Source organism: Chelonoidis abingdonii, chromosome 6, assembly GCF_003597395.2.
Source record: "Chelonoidis abingdonii isolate Lonesome George chromosome 6, CheloAbing_2.0, whole genome shotgun sequence".
NCBI lineage: Eukaryota > Metazoa > Chordata > Testudines > Testudinidae > Chelonoidis > Chelonoidis abingdonii.
In genome coordinates this window covers 63549712-63567845 of record NC_133774.1, presented here as the reverse complement: position 1 = coordinate 63567845, position 18134 = coordinate 63549712, and the positions used below count along the sequence as shown (strand labels likewise).

Genomic DNA, 18134 nt, shown 5'->3' with positions numbered 1-18134 from the left:
GGTTACAGGACAATATGGTGTATATAAAACCTTTACTCTAGAACATAAGATTTTCTGTTACTTTCATTTCAGGAAACAACAGTTTCCTATTTAGTTTACAATAAATTGCTTTTTCTCCAAATCTTATGTTGGCGAACAACCTAAAAGTACGGAAAAAAAGAACATTAGGAAGAATACAAATTATTTACGTTAAATTTCCACCCGATTCCATCCACTTGCTGAAAAGCTCATTTGCCTTCTGGACACAGGGAGGATACTGCAGGTCACATGCAAGCTCGAGGAGAGCAGAACGTAGCATTCTATCAGAGATGGAGCCCTCATCACTCCAGGTCTGCCTGTCAATCACCAGCTTAAAATGTTGCAGGATGTACCTCTGTAGAGAGAACACGGCACAGTTCATTTACAAGCAATTAAATCTGCCATCCTGAGCATATTCCAAAGTTCTAATAAAAGCAGTAAACTCTGCATTAAGAGCAGTGTTTCCATATTTCATAAGTGTATCAAAATATACATCGTTATATTAACAGGAAACAGCTGTTCTAATTACAAAGGAGGTGGTATCCATCTTTCAACTCTTCAGTGTCACCAAGAAGCGTCATTAAGACAAATACAGATTAAAGTTAATGAACAAATAAATGCATAAAACTACATGGTTAGATTTTTAACAGTGAACCTTGAGGCTTTCTGTGACATCGGAAATATTTCTTCTCTCCATCATTCGATAGATCCCTGCCAGATAACCCAGGCCTTGCAGAAGTACTATGTTACTGGATTCATGTTGGAGATATTGCGTCAGATCAAGAGCTCTATCCAGTGACAGCCTTCCTGCACTGAGAAAGAGGTTGTTTGGAATAAGTTAATGTCTTTCTAATGATATATTAAGGGAAGGAAATGAGTGGCAATGTTATTAATAGTATTTGTTACCTAAAGAGCAACACAGATGTACAGAGTGCTTTACAAATCACACACAGGTGTATTCCTGCCACACGAACCTTAGGATCTAAGGGCTACATTGTGCACATTGTAACTGTATGTGCTGGATCCTTGTCTATGGGCTGTTTACCTGGATGGAGCCAGGCATGGGAGGAGAGAGAGTAAGCAGTGTTTGGACCCAGGAGAGGAGGGCACTGCCCTTCCAGCTGACTGGAAGAGTGGGGAGTATCTACATGTGTGCAACAGAAGAAACTGTCTTTCACATGGGTCGGGCTGGCAGCACTCACCCTCCCACCCAGGGGATCTGAAGAGTACAGGGTTTCCTCATGACCCACTGTGGGAATTAAGCTAGTTGCGCTATTTCCTTGGGGGCTGGGAAGGAATTTTTCCCTCACTGCTGGAATGGCCAGGGTAGGAAAGGAGTGGGTGGGGTTTTCTTTCCTTGCGGTGGGTCTGGGACAAGGGGTACGGTTATGATATTGCAGCATAGTACGTAAAACTTGCTGTAAAACGTCCAGTGCAGGTACTCATTATGGAAGGATACAGTCATTGGATAAAATGTATTGGAAAAGGATTTAAAAGAAAGCATCCCTTAAGGAAGCAAAGGAAGGGGAATGTCCTATGGTGAGGAGTCAACCACCCTCCTTTTCTAGCCCCCTTAATCCTCATACAAGGGGAACATGGCGGGGTCCCAGCAGCAAGATAGCTGGGACCAGGTTGGAAATTACGCAGGAGTGATTAAAGAAAGAAAGATGACCTGCACTGTACAATGTATTGCCAAGTACTCCCAGATATTTTAAGTGATTAAAGTTGCGGCCTCATTTAACCATATCCATTGCCCCTTGCTCTTCTTCCAGCGTGGTATGATTAGCGCTTATGCAAGGGCATAAAGAATGAGTGTGCCAGAAGCCTCCCTCACCTTGCACATCCCGCCATTCTTTGTTGCAATCCCTGTGGGCAGAACAGCGTGAGACTACCCCTTCAGGGCACCTACTGGGATGCAAATCACTTTAGGGAGGAGACAGAACCTCCTTGTACATCCCCATTCCCAATGTTCCTTTCAGGCTTCCTTTCCCCATTTTATATCAGCTAAATTAATGTCACCATGCATGACAGCCAAAGGGAAAGTTTTTTAGAAGGAGGTGGGAGACAGAAAATTTTTTTGCACAGATCTCACTTGAAAAAGAAGACAACAGAGCTGCTCTGTGTGGAGACATCCCCAACCTATATATGTGTGCCTTGTTAAATATCTAACTATTTTGTGCAATCAAAAGCAAGGATTCCGCTACATTAATAACAATCAGAGGGTGAGTGATGAAGGAATTTAACTTAGAAAAGACAAATCCATCCCAGAATATTCAACTTGCAGGGAGGGAGATTCTTAAAATATCTGGCCCTTCAGGTCATAGGCAAAGTCCTGACAGCTGCAAATTGTGCCATAAGAATTTTTTTTTAAAAGAACAATTATTACCTGACTAGCTGAAATGCATTGTGGATCAGGCTGGCTCGGTCCTTATAGCTGAAGAGGGTGTGGTTCTGAGTCAACAGTTTAATGATTATGTCCCATCCATTCCCTTCATAGTGCACAATGTAATAGCCATTCATGTCTACATTGAATTTTACCCAGTTGACGTCTTCCTCCAGTTCTATGGTATCTGAGAGCAGAAAAAGTTACTGAAACAGTTAAATATTCTTAGTGACATTCTCTGATGTGACCAAAAATACCTCCAGGATATCTAAACTTCAGACAGGTGATCTGAAATCCATGGAAAGACTGCATGGTATTAATCCTTAAGCCTTTTTATTAGTCAGAATTAATAAGTAACTGTCCAGATCATAAACATAGTTGAGCCAATTAAATCTTAAAGTCAGACATTTTTAGTGTACGGTCATAGGTTATGTTTCTTGTTTCGTAAATGTTTTCTATAATTTTAATAGCAAATTTTAGCCAATTAAGTCTCTATTCTTGGAAACAGATGTAGAGCCTTGCATTTCACCATGAATTCAGATTCCTGTACTGCTAGAGAGGTTGCACTACTTAACAAGTTTTCAGGTCCAGAGTGCTTTGTTGATAGTAACTCATATGAAGAAATAAAGCAGAAAATAAAAATGTAGCTCTATGTTGATTAGTTAGTGGGACTGGTGGGAAATATTACACTTGGCTGGTTCTTCAATGCCTTTGATTATTCTAAGTGCCTGTGACAGAGTGTAAGGTGCAAGCAGGTGAGCCTGCACTCTGATCACTCTGATATTAATTAGTTCCCCTAGAGAAAGCTGATGGGGTAATTAGTCAATCAGTCTGGCTGGTGGAGTCAATCACCCCAGGAGCCCAGGGTTGATAAGAAGAGGCACAGGAAGGAAGTGCAAGGGTGAGAGGGAGAAACAGGATTAGCTGAGCTTAGCCACACAGAGATTCACAGTCAGGAGACCTCTATTCCCATTAGGCCCTGGTGGGAGGGCCAAAAGCTAGGTCAGCATTTTAAACAGAATGTTGTATAGGGATTCTTGTGAAAAGGGCGGAGGGAACTTAAAATAAAAGGACACGGTGAAGGCAGTTTCTGCAGACAGAAGGCAGGAAAGGAGCCACACTTCAGGACAGTGCCAACTTGCAGCACTTCTCCAAAGCGAAGTATTTACAACATTTAAACTGAGCATATATCTGTAGTACCTAACCCTCATCTATTTAAAATGTACTAATTGATGTGCCTTTGGTAAAGGTGCAATCAAACCATCATACAAAGTGGCTTGTCCAGATCTCCAGCTCTTGCACAAAAGCCTGTGGGATGTGGCTCATGGGAAGTAAGTCTCTAAGAAATCTCCTCATGCATATTTCCCCATAGCCTTACATGAGATGGTGAGGTTTGTGGAACAGGTCACAGAATCTACTCCTAAGGTGGATTGGTGGAAGTCAATTTCACACTCATGGAAACCCTTTCACTCTGCAGCCACTCTGGCACCCAATCCTGACCACTTTATTGGAGCCACAATATCAAGGACTTCAGCTCTCACTCAGGCACTGTCCTTAAAGAGGAATTTCCACTGGGGAGATGGCACTACAGAAAAGATTTACCAGATCATCAGGATCTTGTATAACGGGACCTAGAAATTCTCACAAACTGTACTATTGTGGTGGTAATTTTGTATCCTTGGGCACTTTTGATGTTTTAAAGTAAATGTAAGCACATTTGTTTTGAATTCTGTTTAGCAGACTAGAAGGTTTGAAACTTTTAAGAACTTCATTGTTGCTTTATAGAAAAAATTCTAAAATGATGCCTGTTCTAAAGTGGTGGCCACGAAGGAACCTTGCAGTTTTCCCAACTGATCTATCACAATTTTCAATTAACAAAAAATGTAGACAACCATCACAGTGCTCTCCACTTCCCTATATTAATTCTTACATTGTGGGTTTTCTGTGCTCTGTGCCCATTGCCTTCAACGGAAGCTCTGCTTCATTAAAGAATGGAGAACTTTGCAGTTTCATAGATACAGAGTAAATAATTATGACAAGACCTTTTCCGAAGAGAAAAATAAGTTTTAAAATGTCTAAAAGAGGCTTTACAGAAAAGCACACACAATCATCTTTTTAATCTTCATATTAAAGATTTTCTAGCAATGTGAAAACGCAAGCAACTGCTATTAACAGGGATCCACTCTCCAGGAAGGTCCTGTATTCGTAACTATGCTGGGATCAGGGATATTTTTTTTAAATGAGAATTAAGGGACTACAGTATAAGCAGGAGCAGTATTAAGAGGGTATGTCTACAGCACAAAACAGGACATCGACAAGTCAATCTATACCTGAGTGGTTCTTCAGTAAATGTCTTCCAATACTTTTGGAGTGGCTTGTGATGTATGTCAAGGGAACATGCCAGAGGAAGCTAAAAAGGAGAAGAGAACAGTAAAATCACACCAAAATGTCAATAGAGATTCAAATATGTAAATCAAATTCTACAAGCATCATCAGCATGTGCCTGCACTTACCCAATCTGCATGGAGGCCCATTGAGGATCATGTGGGAAAATGCCTTTCAAGAAGCGTTCTTGTCTTATTTTAATTCTCTTCTGATTTTGTTTGACAGTAATCAGTGGAATTCCTTTCTGGAGTGTCCATGTGTTCATTATCTCCGCGATATCAAAGTGTTCATCAATATAATAGCTATGCTGAAAAAAGTGCAAAACAGAAAGTTATTTACCCCAACATTACCTGTCACTTTTCAGAGTAGTATCTGATAATATCTGAAGTCAAAAAAGATCTTAGTCATTTGTTTTAAAATTACAGGCACATCCACAAAATATCTTAAGGAAAAAAGACAAATATTTTAGCAGTCTTCAGAAAAATATGTATTTAATTTCAAGATAAATACAATGAGACTGATTCTCCTCTCTGTTACACAGGTGTACATCAGGAGTGACTCCTTTAATCTAAAACCAGCGTAAGCAAGGGGTTCGCTCATTGCAACCTTATCACGAAGCTCTTTGATGGCCCATTGAAAAGGCAGAACAAATGTCTCTACCCAAGAAGCAATTGTACTAGAGATCAACCTGGGATAGACTGGGTCTCCAATGCTGCCAAGATGACAACTGGTTCTGTAGGCACAACAGAACACTGCTAGGTCAGGTTGAACACTCTGTTCTTCTAATTATACCCAAGCTTTATGCCTAACAGTGGAACAGCTGTTGGACCAGGTTCATCAGTACACTTCAGTTGCATTGTACTGCAAAGGTCATGCAAAACCGCTGTAAACCTGCCAAAGGAGCAGAGTAGCCACAGTGTATCACTGAATCTGTCCTAATACATATTAAAAACTGAGAGCCACATTGTCCTCCCTTCAGGGCTGGTGGCCCAGAGCCCGCTGCACGTGTCACTAAGTTTCACGTGAATCTTGAAGAGGGACACCCCGACTTCTATAGCAGGTGCACTGCACTTATGTGGCTGCCCAATGACATTCCCTGCTCAAAGGCAGATTTGTTCCACCAGGGATGATGTTGGGGACACACCAAGAATGCATCGTCAACTCTTGATTTGAGCAAAGATGTGCTTCACCCACTCACAAGAAAAAACTGGAGTGAAAGGTACAAACAGCAACTCCCCTGTACTCATACACAAAGGTTACTGACTAAGTCAAGATAAATCTTTAAAAAATACTCTAAATAAAAATGGTGAAAAGTATATTAGAATTTATTTATTTTTTTGCACTTGTAATCATCTGAAATTCTATCAGTAACACAAGGGCACTTTTTTCACATGTGCGAGCACACACACACACACATGCTCTCTGATCTGATAGTTTCTTTTTAAGTGGTTGATATTTTCTAGCCTGCTTTCACAAGTGATCACAGCTATGTCAGGCTGTGTAATGATGTTCTATTACACTCACATTCCAAAGCCCTGGCTAAAATCATTTGATGTGACAATATTTGACAGTGGAGCTCAGTGGGTCCTTTTAAATTGATTAGAAAGCCTCGTTTCCCTTCTGCAGTCTCATCCTTGTCTTTATTTCTTTGCCACTGCTGTTTTCTTTTTTTTCCCTGACAAATTTAAGTATCTGCAGTTTATTTAATCAATTTTTTCCCCCCACAGAGATTGCCTCATGAAACACATATCCCATTTTTATAAGGGACACAGGTGAAAAGCAGATATACAATCTTACTCCATCCTACTTCAGCACAACCACAATGTCAGTGAAGCAGATGCAGAAGTATCTGCTCAATAGAGATCTGCATTAAGGGTTAAATTACAAGGATGCAACTGATTATTAGACTAGTGCAGAAAGAACTAAAGAGAAAGCAGACAGCAATATGTACTCACTGCATTCTTAGCCACCTGACTTTTGCTGTAACAAAATTTACCAGAAGTAAAGTCCTCTTCTGAACATGTCTGTAAAAATACACATTTTCAAAACAGGATTAGCAAGTCATACTGAAAATACCATTTATTATAGTCCCGATTTCTTATTTCAATGTTAGCAATTGTTATCCAGCAAGAGCCAGTTACCAAACACTTAAAAGTCATTTATCCCAGAAGAAACATTCTAAAGCCTCTAGTAATACTTTCAGTCAAATTATCAAAACCTTCTGGTGAATTGCCCCTGAAAAACATGAAATATGTCTCTCAAGTCATTTTCTGGTACAATCTGTCACATCCAGAATTTGCCCTTTGTACAACTGCTGTTTAGATCAGTAAATCACTCTTTAAACTTGGTCCCACTCAAGTATTCACCCAACCACCAGCAACAGTCCCACCTGTGCAATTTTGATTTCTTTGATCTCTTGCCTAGAACTTTAGACACTATAATTCAGTGTTTATACTGCCAATTTCCAGCTGCCTAGTCCTGATGTTAAGTAGCAGGCTGACTCCAATAGATATTTATGACTAAAGCTCCTTGACGTGAATAAACTTGACATTGCTCTCAATCATGTCTTTTAAAAAAATGTTTAGAAGATACTGACTTGGTTTTTGGTTGTAATATTTACAGATTTCACATATTTTATAGTAGACCATAATCAGTTTGCTGCTTCTCTTTTCTTTTTTTAAATATGACCTGGGTGTATTGTACAGAGCCTCAGGGTTCTCATTGGGCCCAGTGTTCTTCTGTTTGCACTGCACATGCCCTCACTTGTTTTCTACTTTCCATTAAGTGACTCACTGCTTGGCTAATAATACTCAACTCTATTATATCTGAGATGCTGACTTTTCCTAGTTTGTATGAATGTTGTTAGTTAGGTTATAGAATGGAATATTAGGTAATTTTTTTCTCCTTGAACTGTGTATATCCAATAGATGATGCTTCATTGTTGGGTAAACTTGTCTATGGGTTTGACTCCAGCCAAATACTTTGTTCGATGCACTTCCAATTAATGAGTAGACAGTAAGAAAGCTGGGTTTTCACTGTGAAGTTGAGAGAACAAATAAATCCACGGCATTATACATGTAACCACGCAAACAGAAGCATTAGGAATAAAAAACTTCATTAAAGTCAACGGAATTATACCAGGGACTGATCTGGCCACCGGACTAGATCCTTATCTAGTGAATATGGGCATAGCCCCCCTGTATTTCATGAAGCTATGTTCATTTACAGCAGTTGAAGAACAGGCCCATTATCTTTTTGTCATTGGAAAAAGTGTACAAGGTATTACCTTCATTCTATCAAATGGATTATTACACTAAGGTTATTACCTTTGAGACCTAAAGACTGGACTAATGCAATGCTTTGTCTTATGATCATTCCAACAAAGTCGCATCATAAACTCAGCTGATGAACTGCCCTGCAGTAATCATTTGTACCCATTGCTAATTCCTCCACATTTGAAATCATTCCTTGCACAATAGTGGTTACTACTGTATCAAATGATGTATTGAGTTTATTATTGCTCTACTATTCTTTAGGGCGTCACCTCAACTCAGCTGAATCTATTTAATGAATTTTTTTGCTCCTAATGTTATAGTTCACATCGGTACATATACAGTGAAGTGTGTCTGTTTGTTCTCCCAACACCACACTTATAGCCTAATCCCTCAAGGCACTGACTTTGACAGGAATTAGTCACAATCAATATGCCCTTCCATTCCGCAGCTCTCTTCTCTCTGCGTTTCTGCCAACGTGCCTCTCAAATTTTAAATCTATTTGTATTTTGTAAACATTTTCTCTAAGTCTCTTAAAGATTTAAAAAGCCCAGTTATAATGGCTGACTTTCTGAACGGCTTCACATTGAGACAGATTGCAAGAAAGTCACTGGGATGTGAAGTTCACTCCAATGCACAAAGACAGCACAAGAACTACACATCATTTGTGTCCTCAAAACAAGGCTTAAATGGTATTTAAACTGCACGTAGACCTTGTGCTAGCTGTCTGTATGGGGGTAAGTTTCACCCCAGATGCATATGTATAAGAGTGTGCTTTATGTTAGCTAAAATAAAATAAAAGAAGGGAACTTACATTAGCCAAGCTGGTCCAGAGATCATTATTCTTTGCATTACTATAACTGTGTTTCTTTAAGTAATGAATTATTCCATTCTGGAACACCTCTTCAGTCAGAAAGTTCCGCAGCATGTGCAGAATGCAAGCCCCCTGCAGATCATTTGACACAATTGAATCAGCATATAAATTCCAGCTGTCTTGAAATACCTATAACTATGTTATACAACAATGCAAAATTGTTAACACATGGAGAATTTTGAGAACATAAAAGGTGAAAAGTCACATAAATGCGCACCAAGATGAAAGGCCACAAGTTATTTCAAGATGATGGCTGCCAACTGTAACTAAAGCACAGAGGGTGCAATGAGAATAGGAGCTGTAGAAAGCCCCAAACACCACAGAAGCACTGTGGTTCTGATGTGTGGAAGGACAGCTAAAGAGAAGGTATGGAAGGAGGATGCTGCATCACCTTTGTATGGAAGAAATGGATTTGGCACTAGATCCTCCGAACCCAGTGTTTAGGAGAGGTTTTGAGGCAGGTGAGGAAAGAGGTGCAAACTTGATCAGTGGATCTGTATTTAGGTAGATCTACTGACAACTAACCCACATGCAGCAGGTGCATAAGGGACTGTGAGCATTATTCTAACCCAGATGCTAAAGTAAGTAGCTACAGATCTGCCCTTGCCTCACCCATGGGCTTGAAAGGTGGATTTTGTCCTTCCTCAGCTCCCATATAGCTCCCTGCTGAAAATAATTTCCCCTCAGGGTTAAATTTAGTGCTGATTTATGCTCCATTCAACTTCATGGACTTCACTGGGAGTGGATGGAGTGTAAATCAGCACAGAATATAACTCCCGAAGTAATCTCATTGGACTTAGTCTCCCTGGCCAATAAAGTGGCACGAGTTGTGACCTCAGATGAAATTATGCATCCTGCCTGAAATAAAATGCTTTTGGTGATCAGTCAAAAGGTGTTTAACTAGAGTCAGAAAAAAAGGAGAAAGGCAAACTAGATGAAAGGCTGAACAACAATCTAAGCAGAGATGTCAGTCAGCATAAAAATAAATACACTTGCCAATTCAAAATTATACTTAAAATTCTGAAAGAGCACAACGCTGACAAGCCAGCAAGTCAGAGCCACAGACCAATTCACTTGTGTGTGAATATCAAAGAAATGATAAGTGCACCAATTCACTCAAATGTTAATTTGTTTAAAAGGAAATGTGAATGATATTGTCTTCACTTATCTGGAACCTGTTGAATGCTACTGCATTATATATATTCCTGTACTTAATTAACCCTAGATCAAAAGTGTGTGTTAATATTAAGAGAATTTACTTAATGGAAACTAATGAAGGATTGTTTCGGGCTATCACATTGTATTTATATTATGTCTACTCATCACACAAAATTGGAGCCTTGTAAATTGTAAAAGATTGGTAACTTCAAAGCATGGGTTGTTGTGTTAGACAGTGGAAATTCACAGATTCTGTTTGCATTTAATCAACAAAGGAAGAGCCCATGCAGTGAATGAATACGCCTGCCAGACTGCCTTCCATGGAAAGACACTATAAGAATGGATCCAGGGATCGATTCTCTAGCTCTGAACTGTTTTGGATTCTAACAAGGTGAAATACTGAACAAGTGGGCAAAGATCTCCAGAATTACTCTGGGTAACCCTGAGGAACTTTTGGAAACCTGACAGATTACTACAACTCTGTTATCATTTTGGATTTACAAACTTTGACTCACCTGTTAATGTATTTTACCTACTTTAACTTCTCAATAATGCTAATTTCTTTTTCTTAGCTAATAAACCTTTAGTTAGTTTACTAGAGAAAATAGCTGCCAGTGTTGTTTTTGGGGTAAAATCGAGAGTATCCATTGACCTGGGGTAGATGACTGATCCTTTGGGTTTGGGAGTAACCTAATGTGAGGTGATTTTTAGTTTTAATAACCTTTCATCACAAAGTCTAGTTTGTCTGAGTGGCAAGATGCACTGGAGAGCCTAAAGAGACTGTTTGTGACTCCTTGGTGAGTTTAATACAGTAATCCAGGAGTGCACATTTGTTACTGGCTTGGTGAAATCTAATTACAGACTATGCTGCCAGTTTGGGGTGTCTGCCCTGTTTTCTGACAGTCTGACCTGAACCTCACACTCATAGCTGTGAGCTACTTCAGAGAATGTGACAGAGAGATTTTGTTCTTTAAATGTAAAAGAAATCTAACAATGTAACAGGACGTTACAGAATTCAAGATGAAATTTGATCTTCAAGCTTCCTATTTTGCCTTTACTTTACCCAAATGTATTCCCTTCTGGCCCCCAAATTTTAAAATATTTTATGGTGATCTTTACAGACAGCCAGTAGGAAATGTCCTTCATTAAGCTGCTGTCGGGAAGTGTAACAGAGTACGCTGAGCCAGGAGCTGACTCAGCACCTTGTCACTGAAATCCGTGTCAGTATAGGTTAATTGGGAACTAACCACAAGATCTATTAACTGAGTAGAACTCTAGGGCTAATTTGAGGGGGAAGCAGCTCCAGCTGTGAGGAACATATAAATTGAGAGGAAGGAAGCCCAGAGGGGAGGGCTGAGAGTCCAAAGGAAGACAGAAGTGAGCAGGACTGACTGACTGCTGCTAACTCTGTTTCCTTCCCCAGGAGCAAGTTGGGGAGCTGGCTGGGGGAGTGTAAATATATGTAAATAGCACTACAGGTGGTGGGCTGCTGTGGTGTGGTCAAGGCCTGAAAGGACTCACAAGGGGACCACCCCTCGACAGGAAGACATTAACTATATAATCTTGTAAATTGTCCAAACAGCTATCCCATGTAAGGTTACTATTTTATTAGCTAATTATTTCAGTTTCTTTCACAGTAGACGGTTCATAAATTATAACCATTTAGAATAATTTGGCCAAGCATATAACTGTATTATGACAACTAAATGCAGACCAACTATAACACTCTGGTATGAGAAAATGATAGATTTTAGAGCATTTGGAACCAAAATGTCACCATTCATTTTTTCCCCTTAGCATCAGCACCTTTTCCCTACAAGCTGTAATTTAAACATAGACAATGAGATTAAACAAACAAAGTACTTTAGTTATTTTGACTATTATAAGAAGATTTAATTAAGAATTTATAGAACAGATGAGAAACCACAGACAGAAATTCAATATTCACTAAGAGAAATGGAGAGACATGCTGAATTCTCTCTCTCTATAACTTTAGGGCACAATCCTGCAACGTGCAATTCTCTTTGAATTACAAAGCGCTGCATACCCCAGTTACCAGTGGAGTCAATGGGAGCTAAAGGCAAGATTGAGTCTTTATGGCTCAGTCCTTTACTCACCAAAGTGAACAGACATTTTGATATTTGTTACAATGGAATAATACCAGACTATTAAAGTGCTTAAGTCAAAAAATTAATAAGGGTATGATCTTGCAAGGTGTTGCCATTCTTCTGGTGTCAGTGGACAGTGAGGGTGCTTAGCATCATTCTGGAGGGCCCTACACGATTTAGTTTAATACTAAATCCTACCCCTCCCCCACACGTTTTGTTCTTTTATAAAGGCAAATTGTTAACATTATTTCAATGTCAAGTTTCCTGTCTTTGCTGCCTATAATGTTATAAACCAATCATACAACTCAAAACAATTGCCATTATATGTGAATATGAAGCAGATTTACCTTGTCATATGACACAGTATCAAACATTTCCTTGATCTGTGTTGGGTTTTCTGCTTTTGAAGATATGGGGCGAGATGAGTTCATAGAGTCTCTTCCCATTGCTGCAAAGCAGGTACCTAACAAATAATCATTCTGGAAGAGTAAAAAGATGGTAATTGTGTATTCACTTCAGGAAAACCATCTTGAATTATAAACGAAACAGGTGACAATTTACCCTACATACCACTTGCAACTCTGGGTATGTGGCATCAACAGATATAAATTCCATGTATCGAGCAAACCCTTCATTCAGCCAGATGTCATTCCACCATTCCATGGTAACAAGATTACCGAACCACTAAAAATAGATTAAAATATATTTTCAGAAACAAATAAAGAAGATATAAAGGAATTAAGACAAATGGTTCATCAAGAAATAAAATGTTCATTAATGGCTACCAGACAGAGAAGAAGGATAAAGAACTTTTTCCAACTAAATCAATAATATTACTTTAGATAGTGAGTGTTTTAAAAGATGGAGGTATGTCTGATTTCCAGTTAATAGTGAAACATCTCTTCTCAGTCACAAAAAGTTGATAAGTACATCAATAATAAATCTATCGACAAGGCCAAATTCTGGCAAGTGCTGTGCCATCATGTCCAGTATCCCAACCCTAGTCTTCCTCTGGGACAGGATCTGGAATTGGGCCATTTCTTATTACCTAAAACAATGATCCTACCACTCAGGAAATCACTTGGCATTCAGAAAGCTATGCCATCAGTTAGCAGCAAAGGTCATTCTCTAACATATGGCAATAAAATGGATGAGTGCAGTGTTCATCATTACTGTGTGTTGTTCATTTATCACACCAAATTCTTAATCATCAATTTATTTTTATTTAAATAAATAAGGAGAGTATATTGAATATGGTATACTATTCGGAAAGCCATTACAGGATGATTACCTGAATCTTTTTTTGAACATAAATGAATGTCGCCAGCATTCATCTTTAGAATGTTTCACTGGTTTTATAAAAAAGTGTTCATTAAGGCTAAACCCTGCTTGCCTTACTAGCATGAGTAGTTTGTTTAAAGCCAGTGGGACCATTCTCAGGACTCAGGTGAGTAAGATTTGACCCAGAGTTCAGAAATACAATAAATAAGATATTTAGTAAAGTAGCTTATCAGATATATAGATATTTTCAATATGCTAGCTCAAACAAATAGTTAATTTCTATATCTGCTATAGAAATTAACAATTGGAAATCTACATTAGTCCTTAATAAATCAAAACCAGACTAATTTATGAATCAATAGAAAATCAGTTTTTAATGTCAATGCTTTACCATACTGTCATCAGTTAATCTGAAACCTCTTGATAAATCATGGTATTAATTCCTTAAAATGCAGTTCTACTCTGCAAAGTATTAAAAAATGGGAACTTCTTACTCAATATACATTATTTCTTGTGTTCAGAATCCTACGTGTTTACTAAAGTGGCAAATATAAGGGTTTACAACTTTTGACACTATATTGCAGAGCCAGTATAGCTAAGAACCGGATGCTCTTCACTGATGTACATTATCGTTTCAGAAAGGCAAAATGTCTGTGTGTTTATATAACAACCTGATGATTCAAGAGATCTAGTTTCAATTCCCAGCTCTGAGACTGACTGTTTATGCGATCTTGGCCAAGCAACTTTAAGCACCGAGCATCCAAATTTCACAATAACTTCAAACAGAGTGTGGGTACTGAGTGCTTCTGGAAGTCAGGCACTTTACCTTCTGTGTACCTCTGTTCTCCACTTATTAAGAGAAAAAAGCAGCAATAAAACTTCCCTTATCTTATAAGGGTTGTGCGTGAATAGTTTATTGTTTGTAAAATGCCTAGATGCTTTAGTGATGGGGGCCATTTTAAGTAGATAGAATTTTTAACTAAGGCCAATTATTCACACTTAGCAAACCTTCTGAAAGCAGCAGAATTTCACTGTTTAACTAAGGACATAATCTGGCCTGAGGTACCTTTATTAATGGTGATGATGAACAAAAAGAAAGAAACCAGTTTAACACTCAGATCTTAGGGTGAGTTTGCACAGCTGGTAATTAGAAAAAGACATGTTTTCCCATCTAAAATGAGCACTTTTATGACTGACACACTAGAGAAAATGTACATGGAATCCATAATGCAGTTTTTACAGAGTCAATTTTCAGAGCAGAAATACTTAAAAATAAAATGCTGTTTTGATTAACATTTATAATACATATCCTTCCATGTCCTGGTGGACATGCACAACAGACTATCCAAACTAGACTACCTGATGAGCAAGTTCATGTCCTATCACCATGGTAACCCAAAGTTTGTCGGAAGCTGAAGAAGTCTCAGGATCATAAAGCAGAGAAGTCTCTCTGTATGTGGTCAGGCCCCAGTTCTCCATGGCTCCTGACTGAAAGTCAGGGACAGCAACAAGATCTGAAAAGCAGTTAAACTTAATATACATTGATATGTGGGACATTTGAAACAGTGCTCAAGTCTAGTCAAGGAAATACCAAATGAAAATGTCTCCACTATTGGTTTGATTCAGGTCCCGTTGACATCAATGGGAGTTGATCAGGCTATATGTGAATAGGTAACATAATAACCACATATTTAAATCTCTTCCAGCTACCAGAAATGCTTTGATGGTCTATAGCTTTCAATAGCTACAGGAACTAACTTTCACATACAGAGGAAGTACCTCTTTACAGTGCCTCCTGCCACCAAAAAATGATCAAAAGTGAAGTATCTTCCTGGTATTGTATAATTTCTCTAATGTTATCCAAGAATAAATGCTGCCAAGAGAAGCAAGGCTTGCTCAAAGAGACTATTCTGTAATTGTCAATCTTTCCAAGAGCATGAGAAAGAGAATTTGGCCACTGTAAAGTAACTACTTCTATTTATCACTTTTTAAAAAAATGGATTCCCTAATTTACCAAACCAAATATCTAGATTAATAATTAGGCAAAGCATCCTCAACCATCCCCCCCCAGGATCCTCATAATTGTTTAGCCCTAAGAATACCATTTGCAATCACTTCCCACATTTATATATCTCTGGTTCAGATATATAAATAAAATAAAATAAATAAATATACAAAAGCTAGGAAATTTTGGAACTAACAGGATGCAGGTTATATGTCACTGCGTGAATATTTTACTTTTGCTGTATGCCTTCCTTCATTTTTCTGTATGGTTATTTTGACTGCAAGATCTTCACAGCAAGGATCTCTTTTTCATGCTTTTTAAGCAAAGCACTTATATATGCTATATGTGACATAACACACTCATGTATTCACACCCTACTCACTATTGTAATAATCTCTGTACACATGCCTTGTAAGGTACCATTTGGAAACTGATAATTTGGTGGTCAGTATGGTCCTGATAAAATATGTGTGGCGACATTGTTTGTGAAGTTATGAGATTCTCTTATGTGATAATATTAACATGTTCCAAACCTGACAGCCCTGCCCAAACTTAAGTTGGCAAACAGGTTTGTTCTAAACAAAGGTATGCGTGCTCTGCTTGTATACTGCTTAAATGCAAGTTAGAATCATCAAATAGGAAGGGAAGACAAAGTTCATACAGGTGAAAAAAACAGCAGGGAATATTTTTCCACATATACTTTTTGGCTCCTGGTTCTCAGCTGGAAATGTTTTTAAGTGAGGAACTGAAACTATAAAAAGGAGGAACAAATACCCGAAGGCACCTCTCTCTCTCTCTCTCACTGCCTAATGCATTCACTGTACTTGAAGAGACAAAAGAAGCAGGTGTTGGACTCTGGGGGAGGGGTGTGACCTACAGAAGTTGGTCAGCAAGGCTGCTGAAAGTAGGTGGTGAGAAAATTTTGCTTTGAATATAATTTGTTAAGTTAGGCATTAATAAGTGTTCTATCTTTATTTTTCTCGTAACCATGTCTGACTTTTACGTCTCATTACTTGTATACACTTAAAATCTCTCTCTTTGTAGCTAATACATTTACTTTATTGTTTTATCTAATCCAGGGTATTCAAGCTGACATATCTGAGTAGCTCCATTTGAGACAACAAGTTGTGCACATATTATTTCCTTAAAGGAATAATGGACTCAGTATATTTGCACTGTCCAGGAGAGGGCTGGGAAGTATGGGATATATGCCCCTGGGGGGGGAAACCAAGATTGGGCATGTATTGGGTTCACCCTGTGGTAAACTAAGGTTGGTAATAGCCAAGGTGTGTCTGGCTGGCTGTAGCACACACATAGACATACTGGGAGTGACTTACATGCTGGAGTCTGTTTGTGAGCAGCAAGGCATTGTAAAGGACACTCTAGGTTACAGAGCAGGAGTGACACAGCTACTCATTAGTCTGGATGATGAGTTGGCAACCTTTCAGAAGTGTTGTGCCGAGTCTTCATTTATTCACTCTAATTTAAGGTTTCGTGTGCCAGTAATACATTTTAACCTTTTTAGAAGGTCTCTTTCTCTAAGTCTATAATATATAACTAAACTATTGTTGTATGTAAAGTAAATAAGGTTTCAGAAGCTTCGTTTAAAATTAAATTAAAATGCAGAGCCCCCCGGACTGGTGGCCAGGACCCAGGCAGCGTGAGTGCCATTGAAAATCAGCTCACGTGCCGCCTTCGGCACCCGTGCCATAGGTTGCCTACCCCTGGTCTGGATTGTACCCTCCTATGCCACACTTTATAAATAAAAAGTAACAATAAATTAATAATAATGGGCTCAAATTTACTTACCATCTTACAACCTCCTGTTTTATTGAACATTAGGCAAATTACCTTGTTTTGGGAGAGGGTAATAGATACCAAAATATTGCTCATAGAATTCCAATATCTTTATGGCAGCTTCCAGTGCATAATGAGCTTGATTCAGTTTCTCTGGAGTGACATATACTGACACCTGTTGAATAAATACAATATATACTACTACATGAAATATGGCTTAAAGTTCAATGAAGCAGTTGTTTGGTTGCTTTTCACTTCCTTTGAATTTAGTTTAAGAATGCAAAATGCAGAGTAAGAACTATGGGCTGGATCCACAAAAGGACTTTGACAGTCACAATGCCTATGTTTCAGTGTGATTTTAGCCACCTAGAAAAATCACTGGAACAACAATGCAATACACAAAGCCTGAGTCAGGTGCTTAGGTTCCCTGTATAATAAGTGGGAAGAAATAGGTGCCAAAGAATGCTATTTACAAAAGCCAATATACTAGGCAGGGAGCCTAGGAAAGGGGTGTATTCTAAGCCCACCCTTCTCACAGGGCGAGGCACCCAAGTTCAGGTTGCAGGGAGGCCTGTATCTGTAACTTTCACTCCATGGATCTGAAGAAGTGAGGTTTTTTACCCACGAAAGCTTAAGCCCAAATAAATCTGTTAGTCTTTAAGGTGCTACTGGACTCCTTGTTGTTAAAGAGTCATTAGGTGAGAGAGATAATTACTCTGTAGCCTGATGATTAGGCAACCCACCTGGGAGGTGGGAGCAGGGGCGGCTCTAGATATTTTGCCGCCCCAAGCACGGCAGGCAGGCTACCTTCGGCAGCTTGCCCACGGGAGGTTTTCGGTCCTGCGGTTTCGGC

The 18134-nt window shown here is 38.9% G+C and overlaps 1 protein-coding gene across 7 annotated transcripts in view; it reads right to left on the bottom strand.

Annotated features, from left to right (window-relative positions):
* The window catches only part of LOC116835662 (endoplasmic reticulum aminopeptidase 2-like), a 46786-nt gene that overhangs the window by 8547 nt on the left and 20105 nt on the right, over window positions 1-18134 (bottom strand). For 4 of the 7 annotated variants that reach the window (XM_075067112.1, XM_075067114.1, XM_032798662.2 and 1 more), the window contains 11 exons: window positions 17336-17456; window positions 14839-14993; window positions 12760-12882; window positions 12546-12677; window positions 8873-9004; window positions 6742-6810; window positions 4915-5093; window positions 4732-4811; window positions 2405-2588; window positions 674-830; window positions 189-373 (listed from right to left, as the gene is read on the bottom strand). In XM_075067112.1, the coding sequence (XP_074923213.1) occupies window positions 189-373; window positions 674-830; window positions 2405-2588; window positions 4732-4811; window positions 4915-5093; window positions 6742-6810; window positions 8873-9004; window positions 12546-12677; window positions 12760-12882; window positions 14839-14993; window positions 17336-17456 (1517 nt within the window). The remainder of the gene's footprint in view (window positions 1-188; window positions 374-673; window positions 831-2404; window positions 2589-4731; window positions 4812-4914; window positions 5094-6741; window positions 6811-8872; window positions 9005-12545; window positions 12678-12759; window positions 12883-14838; window positions 14994-17335; window positions 17457-18134) is intronic. The other 3 variants (XR_012656110.1, XM_075067113.1, XM_032798663.2) reach the window with 1 other exon arrangement.